Source organism: Euleptes europaea, chromosome 13 (assembly GCF_029931775.1).
Source record: "Euleptes europaea isolate rEulEur1 chromosome 13, rEulEur1.hap1, whole genome shotgun sequence".
NCBI classification, from domain to species: domain Eukaryota; kingdom Metazoa; phylum Chordata; class Lepidosauria; order Squamata; family Sphaerodactylidae; genus Euleptes; species Euleptes europaea.
Genome location: NC_079324.1, coordinates 14,361,866 through 14,380,330, shown reverse-complemented (window position 1 = coordinate 14,380,330; position 18,465 = coordinate 14,361,866). Strand labels below are relative to the sequence as shown.

Sequence of the window (18,465 nt, the reverse complement as noted above, 5' to 3'; positions counted from 1 at the left end):
TCATAGAATCCGCATTGCTGACAGATGGCCATCTAGCCTCTGCTTAAAAACCTCCAAGGAAGGAGAGCCCACCACCTCCTGAGGAAGCCTGCTCCACTGAGGAACCGCCCTAACTGTCAGAAAGTTCTTCCACATGTTTAGCCAGAAACTCTTTTGATTTAATTTCAACTCATTGGTTCTGGTCCGACCTTCTTTGGCAACAGAAAACAACTCTGCACCAGCCTCTATATGACAGCCTTTGCGAGCCAACACACAACCACCTGGACCTTTGCATTCACAAAGCTGTTCTTGACAGGATATGGATTTTTACCTCCTCTAGGCACAGAAAAACTCTGAAACCAATTTGCAAGAGAGTGCAGAATGATCAGGATAATTCAGCCCTCAAACTGAAGAGGTGGGGACCATCCCTGCTTGATGTTATTCCTTGTCCCTTTCACATACTTAAACAAGAAAGATACCTGAAAACAAGGTTGTGTTCTTTATCTCATCTCACAAATCTAGACTCATGGAGAAGAGTTTTGACGGATTCTTGGAGGGTAGAGATCCATCAATGGCTACTAGCCATGGTGATTAAAGGGAACCTCCATGTTCAGAGGTAGTAACCCTCTGGATCCAGTGCCAGGAGGCAACATCAAGGGAAGGCCTTGGCCTCTATGCCATGTTGTTGGCCCTTCAGAGGAACTGGTGGCTACTGTGTGAGACAAGACGCTGGACTAGATGGACCACTGTTCTGATCCAGCAGGGCTCTTCTTATGTTCTCATTACTCTTTTTAGTTTTTTGAGGAGGGTGGAATTATTAGGCGAAGTGTCCCCACTGTCCCCACGCTGGCTAATTAGACCACACTGGTCAAAGAATCTTGTACCTCCTAGAAATTATCCTGGGTGGGTGGGTGAGGGGGGGGGGAAACAGACTCTGAGAGCCCTGGGAAAGAAACTCACATGGGCTAGAACTTCTTAAACTATGATGACACCAGCATATATCCCCCGCTTACGGATCTTTTAAATAGGAAGTTTTCTTCTATTGATGCTTTCAAAAGTACATTAGCTAAGATAAATTATGTATCTAGCTAACTCATTCCAAGGCTAGAGGGATTTCACATATATTTGTGACTGTTTTACTAGTCCATTCTAAATTTACGCAAACAAGAATTACAACTGTTTGAGAAATTTAATGTAGGCTTAACTTATCATTAATACATTTTTGTGTCCTATTTATTTTTAAGTGAGGGAATACCATAAAATGCTAACAACAGAAAAAGAAGGTTTTTTTTAAATGTCTGGTATTCTGGATAATGTCTGTCCCCCTAGCCTCCTGGTATCATGTGTGTGTGTGTGTGTGTGTGTGTGTGTGTGTAAAGTACCGGCAAGTCACAGCCGACTTATGGCGACCCCTTTTTGGGGTTTTCATGGCAAGAGACTAACAGAGGTGGTTTGCCAGTGCCTTCCTCTGCACAGCAACCCTGGACTTCCTTGGCGGTCTCCCATCCAAATACTAACCAGGACTGACCCTGCTTAGCTTCTGAGATCTGACGGGATCAGGTTAGCCTGGGCCATCCAGGTCAGGGCCCTGATATCATAGCTTGCTGTTTAAGACAAGATATTTACTGAATTGCAAGGTTTTTAGTAATGTCTCTTTTTTAATGTTCTCTAACATTAATACAGTATTTATCACACTCTCCAAAGAAGGTTGAGCAGATGCATTTTAGGTTTTTTGCAGCAGATGATGATCAACAGGAATTTGGCCTATGTAAACAGCGGGGTTCATTCCTCAGTTATTACAATATTGTCAATTTCTCCCAGGCCATTTGGAAGAAGCTATCATCAGGAGCTTACCAATTTCTTGCTAACAACACTATTATCATCAAACTTTTTGGTGTCACATAACTGATCACGGGATTGTAGTTAGAAATTACATAGGTATTTTTGAAAAACAACAACTACCTTTTGCCTCTGAACTCTACCCCCAATGAGTAAATAAGACCCAACAGATAATTGTTCGTTAATTGGATATAATCAATTTCAGTCACCAACAATATATTGACTGTTGTTTTCCAGCAAGAGGGTCTTTAAAAAGAAAGAAAGAAAGAAAAGAAACCACCCTTCGATTTCACCTATCTTTAGAATTGATTTCTTACATTAATTAGCAGTCTGAAGATTAACATCTTATTTGTGCTTATTCTACACTTACCTTCTGTCATTAAAGACACGTTAAAACTACTGACTATAATTACAAGCTGTTGCAAGCTAGGTATTTTTTATTTTTAAGGTTCTTGCATGCTGTGTACATCCAACTACCTGACAGCTCATTTGGACTTTCTACTGATCTACAGCTTTCCTTTATTAGCTCTGAGCCAGAGTGAAAAACCAAACTTCTCCTCACAGCTCCTAATTAGGCATTTGCAGTACCCTAGAAGGTTAATAAGCCAGAAGCAGAACAGTTAGAGTTCCGCCCTGCAAGGATTTCGGCACCCTCCACTCCACATGACTTGTACTGAGTACTAATGATGTTCAACATTTTCCACAATCGAGCTGTTTTTCAAAGTCGGTTCAATTCCATGACCAGGTTTCGCTTAGCAGAGGCAAATTGTCTTTGTGTGTGTCTTTTGTGGATCGAGCTTGCATATGAATACTGAACTTGAGAGCCAGTGTGAGGTAATGGTTAGAGTATCAGATAAAGAGAAATGGGTTCAAATCCTTGTTCAACTATGACATGCATGGCTGCTTCCCTCGCGGTCACCCTTCTGACGACTTCAGGTCTGTTTTGATTGTGCATGCCATTTCCAACCGTCAGAGGTTGCCTCACTCTCTCCCTGTGCTTCCCCACATTTTGAGGGACTTGTTTTATCTCAAATTTGAAAACTCGGGCAAGAGACCTCACTTTATTGCAGCTCATTAGGCTCAGCCAAGGACCCTTTAGGCATCAAAGCCTCAGCTGGAAGCGGGGTGGGGTGGGGGGAGGAAAGCCTGAAAAGGAGTTTGTTGTGGCCCAGGCAAGGAATCGTCACAGGGAGAGCCATGCCAGGAAGAACCAGTCTCCCCTGAACCTCAGTCAGCCGAGAGTTGAACCCAAACAGGAAGAACCACACACCAGTCCTGCTGAGGATTCCAGAGTGGCTGCAGAACCACCCCACTTCGATGACCCAGCTCCAGCTGTGACTATGCAGAACCATGACCTACCCAGCTCACCTGAAGTAGTTAGACATCACAGGCAATGGGGCAGAGCAGAGCTTCAGGCTAAAAGATGCAGTGCCCACTTAGAAACACTAAGGAGATGTTTGGAGAACTGTGAGTCTTTGGAGGATGAAGGCTGAGGTAAGCAGAAACAAGCTTAAAGCCTTGCCTAGGACAAACCAGCGTTGCAAAAGCAATCTTGCAAAAGAGCCTGAGACTTTGCTGTTGACGCTTCCCTGACACTACTCAATGGAATTCTGACCCTTTGGACTGGACTACTAACCTTGCTCCTGCGTGCCGACTTTGACTCCTCTTCCCAGCTCTGGGCAAAACTCTACGTTCCTGGTGACCACATTCAGCCTGCTGTTGAGCCCTCCCGCTTTAGGTAACCCGAGACTCTCTGGCTACAGTCTGGGCTGGCACAGAGTTGTGGGGAGGCAATCCACAGGTGGAGGGAGGCTTCTGAACTCAATCAGTGTGCCTGTACCATTCTACTTTTGAAGCTGGACCCCCATCCTCTTTGCTAGGTCAGAGGTCCGGTCTAATTTTTCAACGTGCAAAACCACCACACCTGACGGAGGGATAGCTACACTTTCTATCAAGATCCTGCAAGTAGGTAGTTAGTAGGAGAGGCACCACGGTTTCCTCTTCTATTCCACATGGTTAATATGACTACAAAGATTCATTTCGATACAACTGATGCTTCATAGCATCATGTGGATTTATGACAGTAGTAGCTTGAGCCACAAAGCTCCAGCAGCTACATAAATAAAAGTAGAGGAAATAATGCCAATTTCTTTAGTCCAAATATGTTTTCAGAGGATTACCATGTTCAGTGACAGAAGTTAATGGAACTGTAGTGATGTAAAGGCTTACTGACATGACAAATGAGCAATGCGCAGCCGACAGACGACAGTGATGGATCTTTATATGCCGAATGTTGACGAATATCCTGGGTGTTTTATATGGTTATGAACCTTTGATAATTCATCATGAAGAACAGGTGAGTTACAATGGAGTTACATTCTTGAAGAACTCATGGGGAAGTGGAACTACAAGCATCTGAAATTACTGTTCTACCGAAGGAAGACAATTTCCATAGAAGCTGTGGGTTTTAATGACTCGTCTTCAGACTCCTCTGTTCGCCAACCAGAGGGAACATTAAAGAATGGGAATGTTGTGAGACTGTGTTTTAAATTAAAGATTCAATCAGTGCCAACTCTGTGCCGATATCAAGTAACCCTATCCCAGGACTCAATAATATTAGCCATCAAGGGCTTATGTACACGCTCTAATGACATTTATGCTCTAAATAAGTCAACTTTAAACACGGATACATTCCAAAACCAACGGAGAAGCATTTCAGTCTCCTTGGACATTCAGCAACAGACCTAAAGGATATAGCACTTCAGGAGAAAAGTGTCAGAGGGAAACTTCAGTGAGAAGACGTTGGGTTGGAGCTGATATGCAGATTCAACAATATCAGACTTAGATTCAATGGGCACTTCGAGCAGTTAGCTCTCACACACAAAAATAACTGCCCCTCCTTACAGGTTTATGTACAAGGCTTCAGAGTCACCCTACTTTGCCAACTCTTCAAAGGTTGGAAGTGGCCCATACCCATCCTGACGGTATTGTTTACTCTTTTGACTTCATCTTGTTTTCATCTGTACTCTGCAATTTACACTGCATTCCTGAGAGGAACCGCATAGGAACCTCCCTGCTGTGTGAAAAATCCCTTCATAGGGATTGCACGGGAAAAACCCTTCATATGTTTGCACGGGAGATACGCCACCTAAAAAGGTGGTGTATCTCTCAAAAATAAAAAGTGGCATTCCTGGCCCAAAAGGGCTTTGGAGGCCACCTAAAGGTGGGTCCTCCCCCAGCCCGACGCCAGAAAGTCCCAGGAACGCCTCCGGGGATGCCAGCGTGGGCTTTGACGGCAGTGGGAAGCCAGCAGAAGACCCCATTGGCATCCCGGGGCGGTGCTGCCATGACAGCACCCTGTGTCCAGGCCTTCCTGCCAGCGTTCAGACCACTTACGCTGGTGTAAGTTGCCCGGACACCAGCGCAGGCCCCCCCCCCCCGAATGCCGGCACAGTGCCTTCTTGGCTTCGTAAGGGCTTTCGCCCTTAGAGCTCAGGAATGTGCTGGGAATGTTAACACACCTTGACCTGAAAAAACCCAACTCTTTGAAACACCTCAGACTAGTCTTTCTACTGTTTGTAGCTCTAGGTATACCTCTTTTTGCAACCTAAATTTCATATATCAGGTTAACTGGGCCATGAATCATGAAAGTATGAGCCATAATAAATGTATTTATCTTTAAGGTGCCACAAGTTTTGTTGTTATTTCTAACTAACACAGCTACTCCCCTGGAATAAATCATTCATGAACACATGAACACATGAAGCTGCCTTATACTGAATCAGACCCTTGGTCCATCAAAGTTTAGTATTGTCTACTCAGACCGGCAGCACCTCTCCTGGGTCTCAGGCAGAGGTCTTTCACATCACCTGCTTACCTAGTCCCTTTAACTGGAGATGCTGGGGATTGAACCTTGGATCTTCTGCATGCCAAGCAGATGCTCTACCACTGAGCTACAGCCCATGTTTGTTGTAGCTCTTATAGGAAAATATAGAGCTACTGAATATTTTTTTCATTTTTATTTGTAACACTTTTTTTTTAAAGTACTGCGTTGAAGGATAATGGGTTCACTTTGTGTTATTTTCTTACCTCGGGGACTGTGAAGTGATGCTTCTGAAGCCCGCCCTCCATCTCCACAGTGACTCTGGTCAAAAGGAAGGCATTGGTCCCCTGTTCCTGCCACCACCTCATAGTTCTTAGCCAAATCCTTGGTCTCGCTGAGAGATTTCACTTTGTAAACTCTCCTGGTATTGGTATCAGACAAGTAAAGAGATTCTGATACAGAGTCCACGGCCAGGTAGTACTTGTGAGCCGGACTTGTGCTGAAAAGGCAGGGAAGAATAAAGACTGAAATTAATAATAATCTAATATGCTTTCTTTTTTTCTTCTGGAGCTTAAACACACTGCCTAGCCTCCTCACAAAAGATTTTTCAAAAAGTGATCATTTTCTACAAATGTCGAATGTTAACAAACCCAAGAATAAAATTTGTAAGTTGTACAAAAGTTACAGTCTACAGCACTACAAGAGCCAGTGTGGTATAGCGGTTACAGTGTCAGTCTAGGATCTGAGAGACCCAGGTTCGAATCCCCACTCTGCCATGGAAGCTTACTGGAAGAACTTGGCCCAGTTCACCCTTTCTCACCCTAAGCTACCTCACAGGATAGTTGTGAGGGTAAAATGGAGGAGAGGAGAATGATGTTAGCTGTTTCCACTCCCCATTGAGGAGAAAGGCAGGGCATAAGTGAAGTAAATAAACAAATAAATACAAGGGATTCTGAAAAAAGCACTCCTAGCAATTTTGGTCCTTATGTAAGCTGAAGGGTATGAAAAAAGGGGAAATATTTCGCGACTTAATACGTTGATAAAAAGGCAAGAAAGCTATCAAAACACCTAGGTGTGAATTAGCACAACATACTTCACACATCAAAGTGATTCACTGTGAAGATTAAAAGATGTATTTTTGTTTTAAATCACATTATTTACATATGTGAGCAGTAAGTTCTAAAATTACACTCAGCGAGCTGGTGTGCACTGTACTCGTCAATAATATTTTATTTTTAGTTTTTAAATCACCTTTTATTGTATTTTTAGTATCTGTGAATATAGCAGAAGTCCCTGAGGTGATGTATAAAATGCATTAAAATGTCATTAAAAACAGACCACACATATATAGATTTACAAATCACTGATTGTTCAGGCAATTTACATCTTCTATTCTACACATGCCTGTACCAAGGTAAGTCCCACTCCCACGTATGTCTAGGACTGCGACCTTGGAAACTGCTCAGAACTAACTAGATCAGAGGGGAGAGTCCTGAGTATTTATTAATGTCTATGTTCTATTTGAGAACCAGAGTCGTACAGTGGTTAAGAGTGGCAGACTCTAATCTGGAGTACCAGGTTCGATTCCCCACTCCTACCCATGAAGCCTGCTGGGTGACCTTGGACTAGTCACAGTTCTCTCAGAATTCTCTCAGCCCATGTGGAGGCAGGCAATGGCAAACCACCTCAGAACGTCTCTGGCCTTGAAAACTCTACCAGGTCGCCATAAGTCAGCTACGGCTTGACGGCAAAACCACACACACATTCTGTTTTCCATTGAAGTTGCATTGATGAGAGTCTGTTTTGACATGGAAAGGAGTGGGAAGTCCAGCAAAGCAAAAGCCTCACTCCTCTTTCCTCCTCACCCAGCTGCTCTCTGTGGCATCAAGGACTTTTCTCTCAAATGGAGCTCTGATGCAGGGCTTCAGATAGGCTGGGGAGAAAAGCGCATGAAACAACGGGGTGCAGTGAGGAAAAACGTGGTTTAGCTCCCTTCACCCGAATGCTCTTTAGGTGAAAAAATATAGACTCCCCACAATGAAATTATGCAAGATACCCATGAGAAATCAAATGTTTGAGAAGAGCAGAAGTTTGAAAACAACTGGAGGGGGGGGGTTATCACTGAGGTGCTGTTACTGTGCATTCCTGACCGGAATGCCTGTGCCGGGCTTAGGAGGCAACGCAGCGGCACGCAAAGAAAAATCCACGCAAAGGGTTGCATGGGAGATAAGCCACCTAAAAGGTGGGGTGTCTCAGGCAAAAAAAGGGGGGGGCATTCTCAAGCCATAACAGCTTAGGAGACCGCCTAATGGTGGCCCCACCCCCCAGCGTGTCGCCCCAGGAACACCTCCTGGAATGCCGTGACACTCTGGGAATGCCTCCCGGAATGCCGTGACGCCCCGGGAACGCCTCCTGGGATGCCGCTGCAGCCTTTGTCGGCGTCTGGATGCCAGCGGTGGGCTCCGTTGGCATCTGGGCATATCACCCACAACATTTTAAAGTACTGGAGTCTTCCTTCCTCTTTAGAACACAGTCCTCACTGTGTTGTTTTCGTGGTATGTGCCGATTCATTTTGAATTTTTAAAAATTCATATGAAAAATCTATTTCTTTTTTTATCCTTCCATCCAGACTACTTAGGTACAGATTTTATTTGAAAAAGCATCTGGCAACTCAGTAAACTTTATCATACTATCTTGGATGCAGGGAGTACTTCTGTTAACACCTCCGATTTTATTGCTTGAACAATGTAAGGCAGCCACTGGTTGGTAGAAGTGTTTGTCTCCTGTATCCCTCTTTTGGTGGCATATAGCTCAGCTGTTTTATTATATATAGGTATTACAAAGACACCATTCCAACCTTTTCCCAACACAGTTATGACCCAAGGAAACAATAAATACATTAAAAAAACTATTAAAGTCATTACAGTTGGAAGTTCAAACAGATAAGCCAGAGCCAGCATGTCATAATGGCATATGTATGCCACGTGTGTTGCCAGCATGCACAATGGGAATGTTACCTGTTCTCCAGCATTTCGCATTGAGTCTCCTTTCTACATTAACATTTTCTCTGTTTTTGGTATAAATAAGAAGAACCAGTAGATATTCAAGACTCAGATGTAACCCTGCAATTCTACTAATGTCTTAATATTTGTTCTATTGTGTATGACTGTCGTAGCTGGGGAAAAGGTACCTATTTCTTTCTGCCATATCCAGAAAGTAGGATTATAACCCCTAACCATGTTGTGAAGCTAATCTGGAGTGACACACTGTCAGATAGGATAGCACATTCTCATGGTTTTTGGGGTCCCACAGGCTGCCCAGCACACAGCCACGGGGTCCCCCTCCTTATGCACGTATACAGACAAGCACACCGATTGAGATTCTTTGCAATTCGGATAAAACTTGGCCAGCATTAGTAAAGCATTATAACGTGCCAGAAGACAATAAACAATTTCTATATTTTTGTGCCAAGGTGTATCCCCGTTTGAGTTGGCACTCAGCTTCCACTCTGAAATTACACATGTGAGCATGCAAAAAAGAGTCAACTCGAATTAGCAAATAACAAGCATGACGCCGGAACAAGAATTTTTGCTGACCAGCATTTTTGTTTTCTTAAATCGGGGGGTTGTAGAGGAAGAGTCCTCAACTCCTTTACTAGCTGAAAGAATACTTTGGTGGGAACAGTCTGGTTTCACACTAACTGTCCCCAAAGGTGTCTTTGATCAAGATGTGATCCGAGGATAGCTTTGGGGGTTTTCCCAACAAGCACGCCTATGCTACAAGAATAACTAGAAGAATCTCACTTCTGCAAAAAAAATAAAAAAATCCCCAGCTAAAGTGAGCTTTGATTATACAGACAATAAAATCTCATGTGCCTGTCAGAAATTCCAGCTTCAACATCCTGTATTCTTTTTTTAAAAAAAAAACATACACAGAGTTTTGCTAGCTTTTGAGTCAAACAGCAGCTATCCAAATCAGGTTATTTTAATCTCAAATATAATATGAATATATGGCAAAGGAATATAAATCTAGAGCCACACACCACATCTACATCCAGGTCATAAACTTTCCACAATTTGTTCTGAGAATGGACCATAAACAAGAATTATTACACACTTTTCATATGTAGTTCTATTCATCAAAAGAGAGTCTGGTTTACCTTTATTTTATGCCCAATTTATCATTTAGTTTTTTCACCCTTTTCCCAGGTCATTTTTCTATTGTGGAAATTTCTCGTAGATTTTTGACACAATGTGTCTCTTTTCATTGCCTATAATTATTCTTTTGATTCTCACAATTGAAATTCATTATTATTATTTTTAGCTTGCACAAGTAGAATCTTACTGAGAATTTAAATTATGAAGGGCTTTAATCTGCCATCTGTACTTTAACAGTACATTCCTAAGGAGAGTTACTCCAGTCAATGGGCTTAGACTGGAGTAACTCTCCTTAGGAATGCACTGCAATTCCTTCATATTCACTGCCTTGAGAAAGGTTTTATCTCTACAAATTCAATTTTCTTCATTATATAAAACATTCCATTACCCACAGAGGTTTAAAGTTATTGTCATACATGATATCGCTGCCACTGTAGATTTAGATGGGCTGAGGTTGCAATTCTACACACATTTACCTGGAAGTAAGCCCTATTGAGTTCAGTGGGACTCAGAGGCTGCAAATCTGTTCAGTTCTAAAAAATCTTCAACAAGTTCTTAGTCACATGGTTCTCAGTCAACCTATTAGAATTTGGAGGGCGTTTTAAATGTATTAAACATCAGCACAAGCATATTTCAAGTAGGTCTACTATCTGGATGGCCCAGGCTAGCCCGATCTCATCAGATCTCAGAAGCTAAGCAGGGTTGGCCCTGGCTAGTACTTGGATGGGAGACCACTTTCAAGGATGTCCAGGGTTGCTATGCAGGCAACAGCAAACCACTTCTGATCGCCTCTTCCCTTGAAAATCAATGAAGCAAGGGTTGCAACAGCACTTTCCACCACCAACTCTATAAATAGGGTTGCCAACATCCAGGTACTAGCTGGAGATCTCCTGCTATTACAACTGATCTCCAGCTGATAGAGATCAGTTTACCTAGAGAAAATGGCCGCTTTGGCAATTGGACTCTATGGCATTGAAGTCCCTCCCCTCCCCAAACCCCACCCTCCTCAAGCTCCATCCCTTAAACCTCCCGCCGGTGGTGAAGAGGGACCTGGCAACCCTATCTCTACGTATTGCATGAAACAGAAGTTGCATTCAGATGTCATGGCACGGTGCAATTAAATTCTGATTGGATACAAAGTTTGCTGCTGTGCTTATGCACGCACACCTTGCTCTTCTCACCTTCCTCTGCTCTAGCTCATGCAGTTTGGTTGAAAACTTTCAAACTCAACATGTCTGAATGCGGGTGCCTCGGAGAATTGGAGTTCATTTACTCCACAGAAACCAGGGTTCCAAACTTGGATGAAACAGGAGTTTAAGAATCCTTGTTTGTGCAGAATATAAATAAATAAATAAATCTATTCACTGAGGCTCCTGCATTTGAACATCGCTGTGAATTGGAGCTTGATGAAGCCAGGAAGCGTTCCACCATACTCCATGCAATGGAGGAAGAGGGAAGGGAGGGAAGCAAGGGGCATGAGCAGGCATACCTACAAGCTGCATTCTTGCCTGATGAGAATTTAATTACAGTTTGTTATGATGTCTGCATGCAGTTTGAATCTTTTAAGAGTGAAAGAAAGAACATTTTGATTAGAAACACTATTGCATTTAAAAATATAAGCTTTGAGGTGCTGTCTTTCTGCATCATGTTACTTGGTACAGTTTCCATCTGAAATTGTTGCTCAGTTAGGGTTGCCAACATCCAGGTGGCACCTGGAGATATGCTGCTATTACAGCTGATCTCCAGGAGATCAAGATCATTTCCCCTGGAGAAAATGGCTGCTTTGTAGCGTAGACTCAATGGCATGATACCCTGCAGATTTACCCATCTCAATCTCCTTCTGATTTCTTGGGGCAGTCTTTCTTTTGGTTGATGATGGCGCCAAGGAATAGAAAATCTTTAACAATTTCTTCGTTGTCAACCGTAAAGTTTGGTAATTCCCCAGTAGTCATTACTTTTGTCTTCTTGATGTTCCGCTGTAATCCTGTTTAGGCACTTTCTGCTTTAACCTTCATCAGTAGTCATTCACTGTTCTATTCCAGTAATGTGGTGTCATGTGCACATCTCAAAATATTATAGCCAATCTTAGTATTAATCTAAAGCCTACCTGGCTAGCTTCCCTAGCCCAACCTTCTCTCCTCTCACCCCCATGGCCAGCCATTCAGCCAAAGGAGAGGAAAAGACAAGGATTCTTTAACCATTAGGCCACCTGGTGAATGATCACCTCTCCTCGCAGACTTCATCAACAACCAACTACTTGGCAGGAGTGGGGAGGACAAACAGAAAGGCCCTTTTCACTGACATGCTTTCATAACATTCAATCTGTATTTGCAAGCTGGATTTAAGTTTTTTTCTTTTGAAGAAGAAAAGCAGGATTTGAAAATAGTGAATAAATAAGTGTTCCACAGGGATGTGGGTCTGTAAAACAAAAAGAGTACGTGGACCTCTAACTTTACCATATTGGTTCATTTACCTCACTGGACAGCCAGTGTGTTGTAGAGGTTGGATTATGACTGAGAACCAGGTTTGAATCCCTGCTCTGCCATGGGAGCTTGTTGGGCGACCTTGGGCCAGCCACACACACTCAGCCTAAACTGCCTCATAGGATTGTTGTGAGGATAAAATGGAAGAGAAGACAACAATTCTGTAAACCACTTTGGATCCCCATTGTAGAGAAAGGCAAGGTATAAATAAATAAATTCAATGACTCTGGCATACTTCTAGAGTATAGAATTCTTAACGGGATGGCTAACGTATTTTTGCATTAAAATATTTGGCAGTTATTCATCTGGACATGATATCCTTCATGTGCTCCATCATTTCCTCTAACAGTGAAGTAGGTGGCTCCGTATCAATCAGTACATCAACAAAATAGGGTCACCTACAAAGAGGAGGGAGTTTTTGCATATTAAGTTGTTTTTCTGGATTTTTTTGGTCATGTATAATATTTCAGTGAATTTTTCAAATCATATCATTTTCTATAGCAAAGCACCTTGTATGTGTTGGAGGCACTTTTCTGGCACTCTGTTCTTGTTTGGTAACCTAACGATTTATCATTTTTGCCACAGTGTGGTAAACTGCAGTACTGCGGTGAAAGCTCTGCTCATGACCTGAGTTCGATCCCAAAGGAAGTCAGTTTCAGGCAGTTGGCTCAAGGTTTACTCAGCCTTCCAGCCTTTGGAGGATGATAAAATGAGTGCCCAGCTTGCTGGGGGTAAAGTGTGGATGACTGGGGAAGGCAATGACAAATCACCCCATAAAACATAGCCTGCCTAGTAAATGTTGTGATGTGACATCACCCCATGGATCAGTAATGACCTGGTGCTTGCATAGGTGCTTGCATACCTTTACCTGGTGCTTGCATACCTTTACATTTATTCTTATACGGTAACCTAGCAATTTATCATATTTAGAATTATGTTTAGCAAAATTCAGGATTTTAAAAAAAATGTAATATACTTCATTTTCTCCAAGTTTTTCTAAACTGCTTATACATTTCTACGGCTTGTGTATTTGGTGTGTGTGTGGACCTGTTCTGTTGACTTATTTATTAGTTTAAGATTTTATCACTTCCACTATTTAGAAACCTGGTGTTGAAATTAGCTGATTGCTCATGACAGCTCTGCTTCCTGGATCTTTTCAATTAGTTCTGAAAATAAACAGCATGAGAGACCTGAAGATTCTGCTCTCCAGAGGCTCCCGTTAACACTGCTTGGCTGGTGGGATCCACCTTCTGCCTCCTCAGCTCCTTCCCTTGTTTTAAAACTGCCACTTCCAACCATCAACATTTTCACAGGAGCCCCTCCCTTTACTTTGTTATGCCCTTCCACTTTGCTTCCCGTGAGCAAGTTTATCTAATCTTAACAAATTAGCGGTTATAATGAAGTCAGAGTTATATAACTTAACTGGCACAGCAAGGAACTTTTGACCATTGGTGGCTGTGATGGAAGCCTCTAATTTTGCTGCTTATCTGTAGCATGGGATCCATTTAAGATCTGCACCTTACCCTGTGCATTTATTTGTTGCATTTATTTGAATCATTTTTATGCCATTTTCCCACCTGATCAGGGTCTCCAAGGCAGCACACTTAAAAATATTAAAACGTTTGAACAATGAAAAACAGCTTTTAAAATGGTACAATAACTCAATAGAAACACATAACTATTCAAGAGGATGGCCAATAACTAGGGTTGCCAGGTCCCTCTTCGCCACCAGTGGGAGGATTTTGGGGGTGGAGCCTGAGGAGCAGGTAAAACATTTTATTACGGCCTTGCCAGAAAAATACATATAGTTAGCTCAATGGGCAAATATACTCATATACATACTATATGCTGTTACAACATAATCCTTCTTTCTGGGAACTCAGTCCTAAATAATCTGAATACATAATTACAAAACCGATGGACGCCCTTTTGAGGTTAGTCCTTCACTCCTTAGGAATACTCTTAGATTGACACATTTTAATCGCTACTGCGCAGAACCTGGCAGTGGAGCATGTAAACTGCTTGTTTTCCCAAAATAACAACATCTGCAATAGATCTGCTTGCGGTACCCCTGTGACACCTTTTATTAGGGGGAAAATGAGCTGGACACGAGCCTCATTATACCAGGGGCAACCAAATAAAACATGTGCCACTGATTCCACCTCCCCTGATCCACAGGGGCAGAGTCTCTCTGATATTGGTATCTTCTTAAAACGGCCCTCCAACATAGCCGAAGGGAGAGCCTGGACAGGTGCTAAAGTAAATGCTCTCCTATGGCTTCTTCCTTCCAACTGAAACAGATACGATGCTGGGGCTACTTTGTACGGTACCTATTATTCTCTGTTGATATGAAGGCAGGACACCTCCCCACATCCTCCTGTCTTTCTATGTCCCAGATCCTCTGTTTAATTAGACTTTTAGCCTGTTCGTATCCCATCTGAGACACGACCTGTGGGTCCAGTCCTATTCTAACCAGCTTCCTAAAGACTGCCTGAAGCCATGATGATTTGAAGTTATCCTTTAGAATCAGGGCGGAAAATCCCATTGGGTTGGTGATCATTTTAAGCCACATTAAGATAGATGCCTGGCTCACTCTGGCCTCCATCCTCACCATCCCCATCTCCAGGCGGATGTTAGCGTTTGACACAGAACTAGGGACTTGGAGGGCTGTTCTTAGAAATTTAGATTATACCCTTTCTAGAGGTGCAAATTGTAATGAAGGGGCATCCAGCCATGACCCATACAGGAGCTGTGTCAGGGATTTCGCCCTAAATAGTTTGAGGGCTGCGGGGACGTAATGACCACCTTTTACCCGCAAAAACTTTACTATATTATTAGCAGACCTCTGGCCTTCGGCTGCCACCCCTTTCAAATGCTCAGCCCTCGAACCCGAAGCCTGCATCCTGACCCCTAGATATTTGAAGCACTTCACTTGCTCTATGTTCTGACCATTTAGACTCCACTTTTGTATCTTTGGCCTTCTGCCAAAAACCATAATTTTAGTCTTTTGAAAATTCAGCCTAAGCTGCTCGGTCTGACAAAAATTGACAAGTTCCTGCATTGCCCTATTCAGGCCAACTCACGTTCTAGATAGTATCACTGCGTCGTCGGCATACAGAAGAACCGGAATGTGTCTATGTGCTACTCTCGGGGGGTGAAAGTCTGGGTTGTTCAACTGACTGACTAACCCATTGATATAAAAAATAAATAATATAGGGGCCAAATGGAGCCTGAGGAAGGCGGGGTTTGGGGAGGGGAGGGACTTCAATGCCATAGAGTCCAATTGCCAAAGCGGCCATTTTCTCCAGGGGAACTGATCGCTATTGGCTGGAGATCAGTTGTAATAGCAGATCTCCAGCTAGTACCTGGAGGTTGGCAACCCTACCAATAACCGTTACTGGGGTAATCCCATATTGAGCTTCTCCAACTCACCTTGTAAATAGCTCAGTCTTTCCTAACTTCCTTAGGGAACTCTTGCAAATATCTTAGTCCCCTCTGTAAGAGTTCCTAGTGCTGGCATATTACATAAGCAGCCCATTATCTCCTCCCCGAACCTACCCTTGTAAGGCAGGGAGGGTTTGCAGTAGCGCCACAGTCTCTTCCTAAAAGCCTGTTATGTTCGCATACATCATCCACTGGCAACAGGGAGTCTTGGAAATTGATTTCCCAATGTCTCCCAGCTCAATCAACTGACATGCGAGGAACTAAGAACTCCATTTCTCAGGCTCCCAAGTGATAATGTAGGCTTCACACTAGCATCTAAGCCTTTAAAATGTGGCTTCCCCAGCAACTGCACGCCTTTCTCACTGTGGGAAACACCCCCTCCCACTTTTCAAGGGTAAATTTTGAGAAAATGGGGGGCCCTAGCAGTGGGGAAAGGCTGGAAGTAGCACAATTGTCAATACAGAACACGAGACCAGTCTAAACACACTTTAGTAGCACCTTAGATATTAGCAAGATTTTCGGGGTATAAGCTCTCGAGAGTCAATGGGAGCACTGACTATCGGAAGCTTATACCCCGAAAATCTTGTTGATCTCCAAGGTACTACTGGATTCAAATCTATCTGTTCTACCAACAGACCAACATGGCTACCCTCTGAAACTGCATTACTTTAGATTGTTACTTCAATTGACTAAATCTACAGACAAACAGGAAACTTTCCTGTCTCTTATAGTAAGTTGTGCAAGCAAGACATTTTGACTTTCCTTTTCCACTGAACGCGGTGCACATTTCGTTCATCATTTACGTTTCTCCTGTTGTCACGAGAGGCCTAATAGAAGGTTAGGTAGAATCTTGAACTTCCGTAATGAAGAGTGATTAGAGGAAGCTTGTGAGATAATGAGTTTGCTAATTAGAGCCTGATATTGAAAGGTGTCTATTATCATCCATTGACATCCCAGCCCCTTGCGGTATCTAGTTACAAGCTTATCTGGTGTAGGGCAGACCCTGGTCATGGTTTTTGACAAAGCAGAGGAGAATAAAGAACAGAGCAAGAGGGTGATGCAAGGAGCGGAAGCAAAGAGGAGGCTGAGAAAGGGGGCATAAGGCTGAGGAGGAAAAAATGGCGACAGACACTGTCATCACGTTCTGATGTCAAGGCAAATCTGTTTAGAATTCTATACAACATTTGAAGCATTACAAAGTGCTTCATGGACATTATCTAGAAGCAGTTATTCCAACGGTCCTTCAAAATTTGTGTGTGTAAAGTGCTGTCAAGTCGCAGCCAACTTATAGCAACCCCTGATGCAGTTTTCAAGGCAAGTGATTGAGCAGAGGTGGTCTGCCATCGTCTTCCTCTGCAAAGTCTTCCTTGGAGGTCTCCCTTCCAAGTACTGACCCTGCTTAGCTTCCAAGATCTGATGAGATCGGTCTATACCATGCCACCTTCCCCTCTAGTCCTCCAAATTAGGCCAGTTATTAGTATCTTCATAGTGCAGGTAGGGAGCTAAGGATGGGCTTGTCTGAAACCAAAAAGTGAGTTCATGGCAGATACAAAATTCGAACCAGGACCTCTGGGATCACACCTCATTCTTTTAGCCACTATGTTATACCAGAGAAAAGTCCCTGTCCCTGTCAGGTGTATTTCTTTATGTTTGTGAGGAACTCAAGTATGTTCACATATACCGCAAAAGGTCATAGCACTGATGATGGCCTGTAAGACCTTCTGTAACCTTCCAAGTCCACTTCTGCTTCTGCAAGGAAACAGAACTAGGGCTGTCTATTCGGTTCCATCCGACAAGAAAAACAGTCAAATTTCCCCCAATTTGGCGGTTTCTACTTCGGATGGAACCGAATTAAAAAAAGGTGGGAAAACGAGCCAAATTAAGCGAGTTCAGGGCGAACGCCGAATAAATTCGGCAAATTCAGGGGCTCCGAATCATAACCATAAAGGCATTAAAAACACATTCGCGCCTTTCCGTGGCTCTGGTGGGGTATTTTTGGAAGTAGAGGTCCCAAACTTTCATCATAGCTTGAGGTGACCCTTCTTGCAAGAACCCCCAAGTTTTGTAAAGATTGGGTCAGGGCGTCCCAAGTTATGGGGCCCGTACGGGGTCCCCCCCAAAATTGCCCACAGGAATAAAGGCATTAAAAACATATTTGCGCCTTTCCGCGGCTCTGGGGGGCATTTTTGGAGGTAGAGGTCCCAAACTTTCAGCATAGCTTGAGGTGACCCTTCTTGCAAGAAGCCCCATGTTTGGTAATGATTGGGGCAGGGGCCCCCGAGTTATGGGGCCCGGAAGGGGTCCCCCCACCCATCTGCCCATTACAGCCTTTAAAAACACATTCAATTTGGGCCGTACCATTACCCAGCCCGGGGGTCTGGTCTGGTGGTTGCCTCGGCAGTTGGGATGTACCATTACCCCAGCCTGGGGGTATGATTGCCTCAGCAGTTGGGCCGTACCATTACCCCGGCCTGGGGGTCTAACTAAAAGGCAATTAATCCCGAGTTATGGGGTCCCCCCCAATCCACCCATTGGAATGAATGGGAGCAGGCAATCCTTAATGTGCATCTAGAGAGCGGCAAATCCAAGGCAAACCCCCCCATGCCAGAGTGTATGTGTGTGTGAATCTACTAGAATCGTATTGGGTAGGATTACTCCTGAGTCCTCCCAGTCCCTGCTCCTGATAGAAGAAGACATCCACAGTAAGACCCATTTGGGGGCTTTTCTCTATAATTTTTTC

The 18,465-nt window shown here is 43.4% G+C and overlaps 1 protein-coding gene across 2 annotated transcripts in view; it reads right to left on the bottom strand.

Annotated features, from left to right (window-relative positions):
• TENM1 (teneurin transmembrane protein 1) overlaps positions 1 to 18,465 on the bottom strand; it is a 413,249-nt gene that overhangs the window by 93,671 nt on the left and 301,113 nt on the right. For both annotated transcript variants that reach the window (XM_056859258.1, XM_056859259.1), the window contains one exon: positions 5,908 to 6,140. In XM_056859258.1, the coding sequence (XP_056715236.1) occupies positions 5,908 to 6,140 (233 nt within the window). The remainder of the gene's footprint in view (positions 1 to 5,907; positions 6,141 to 18,465) is intronic.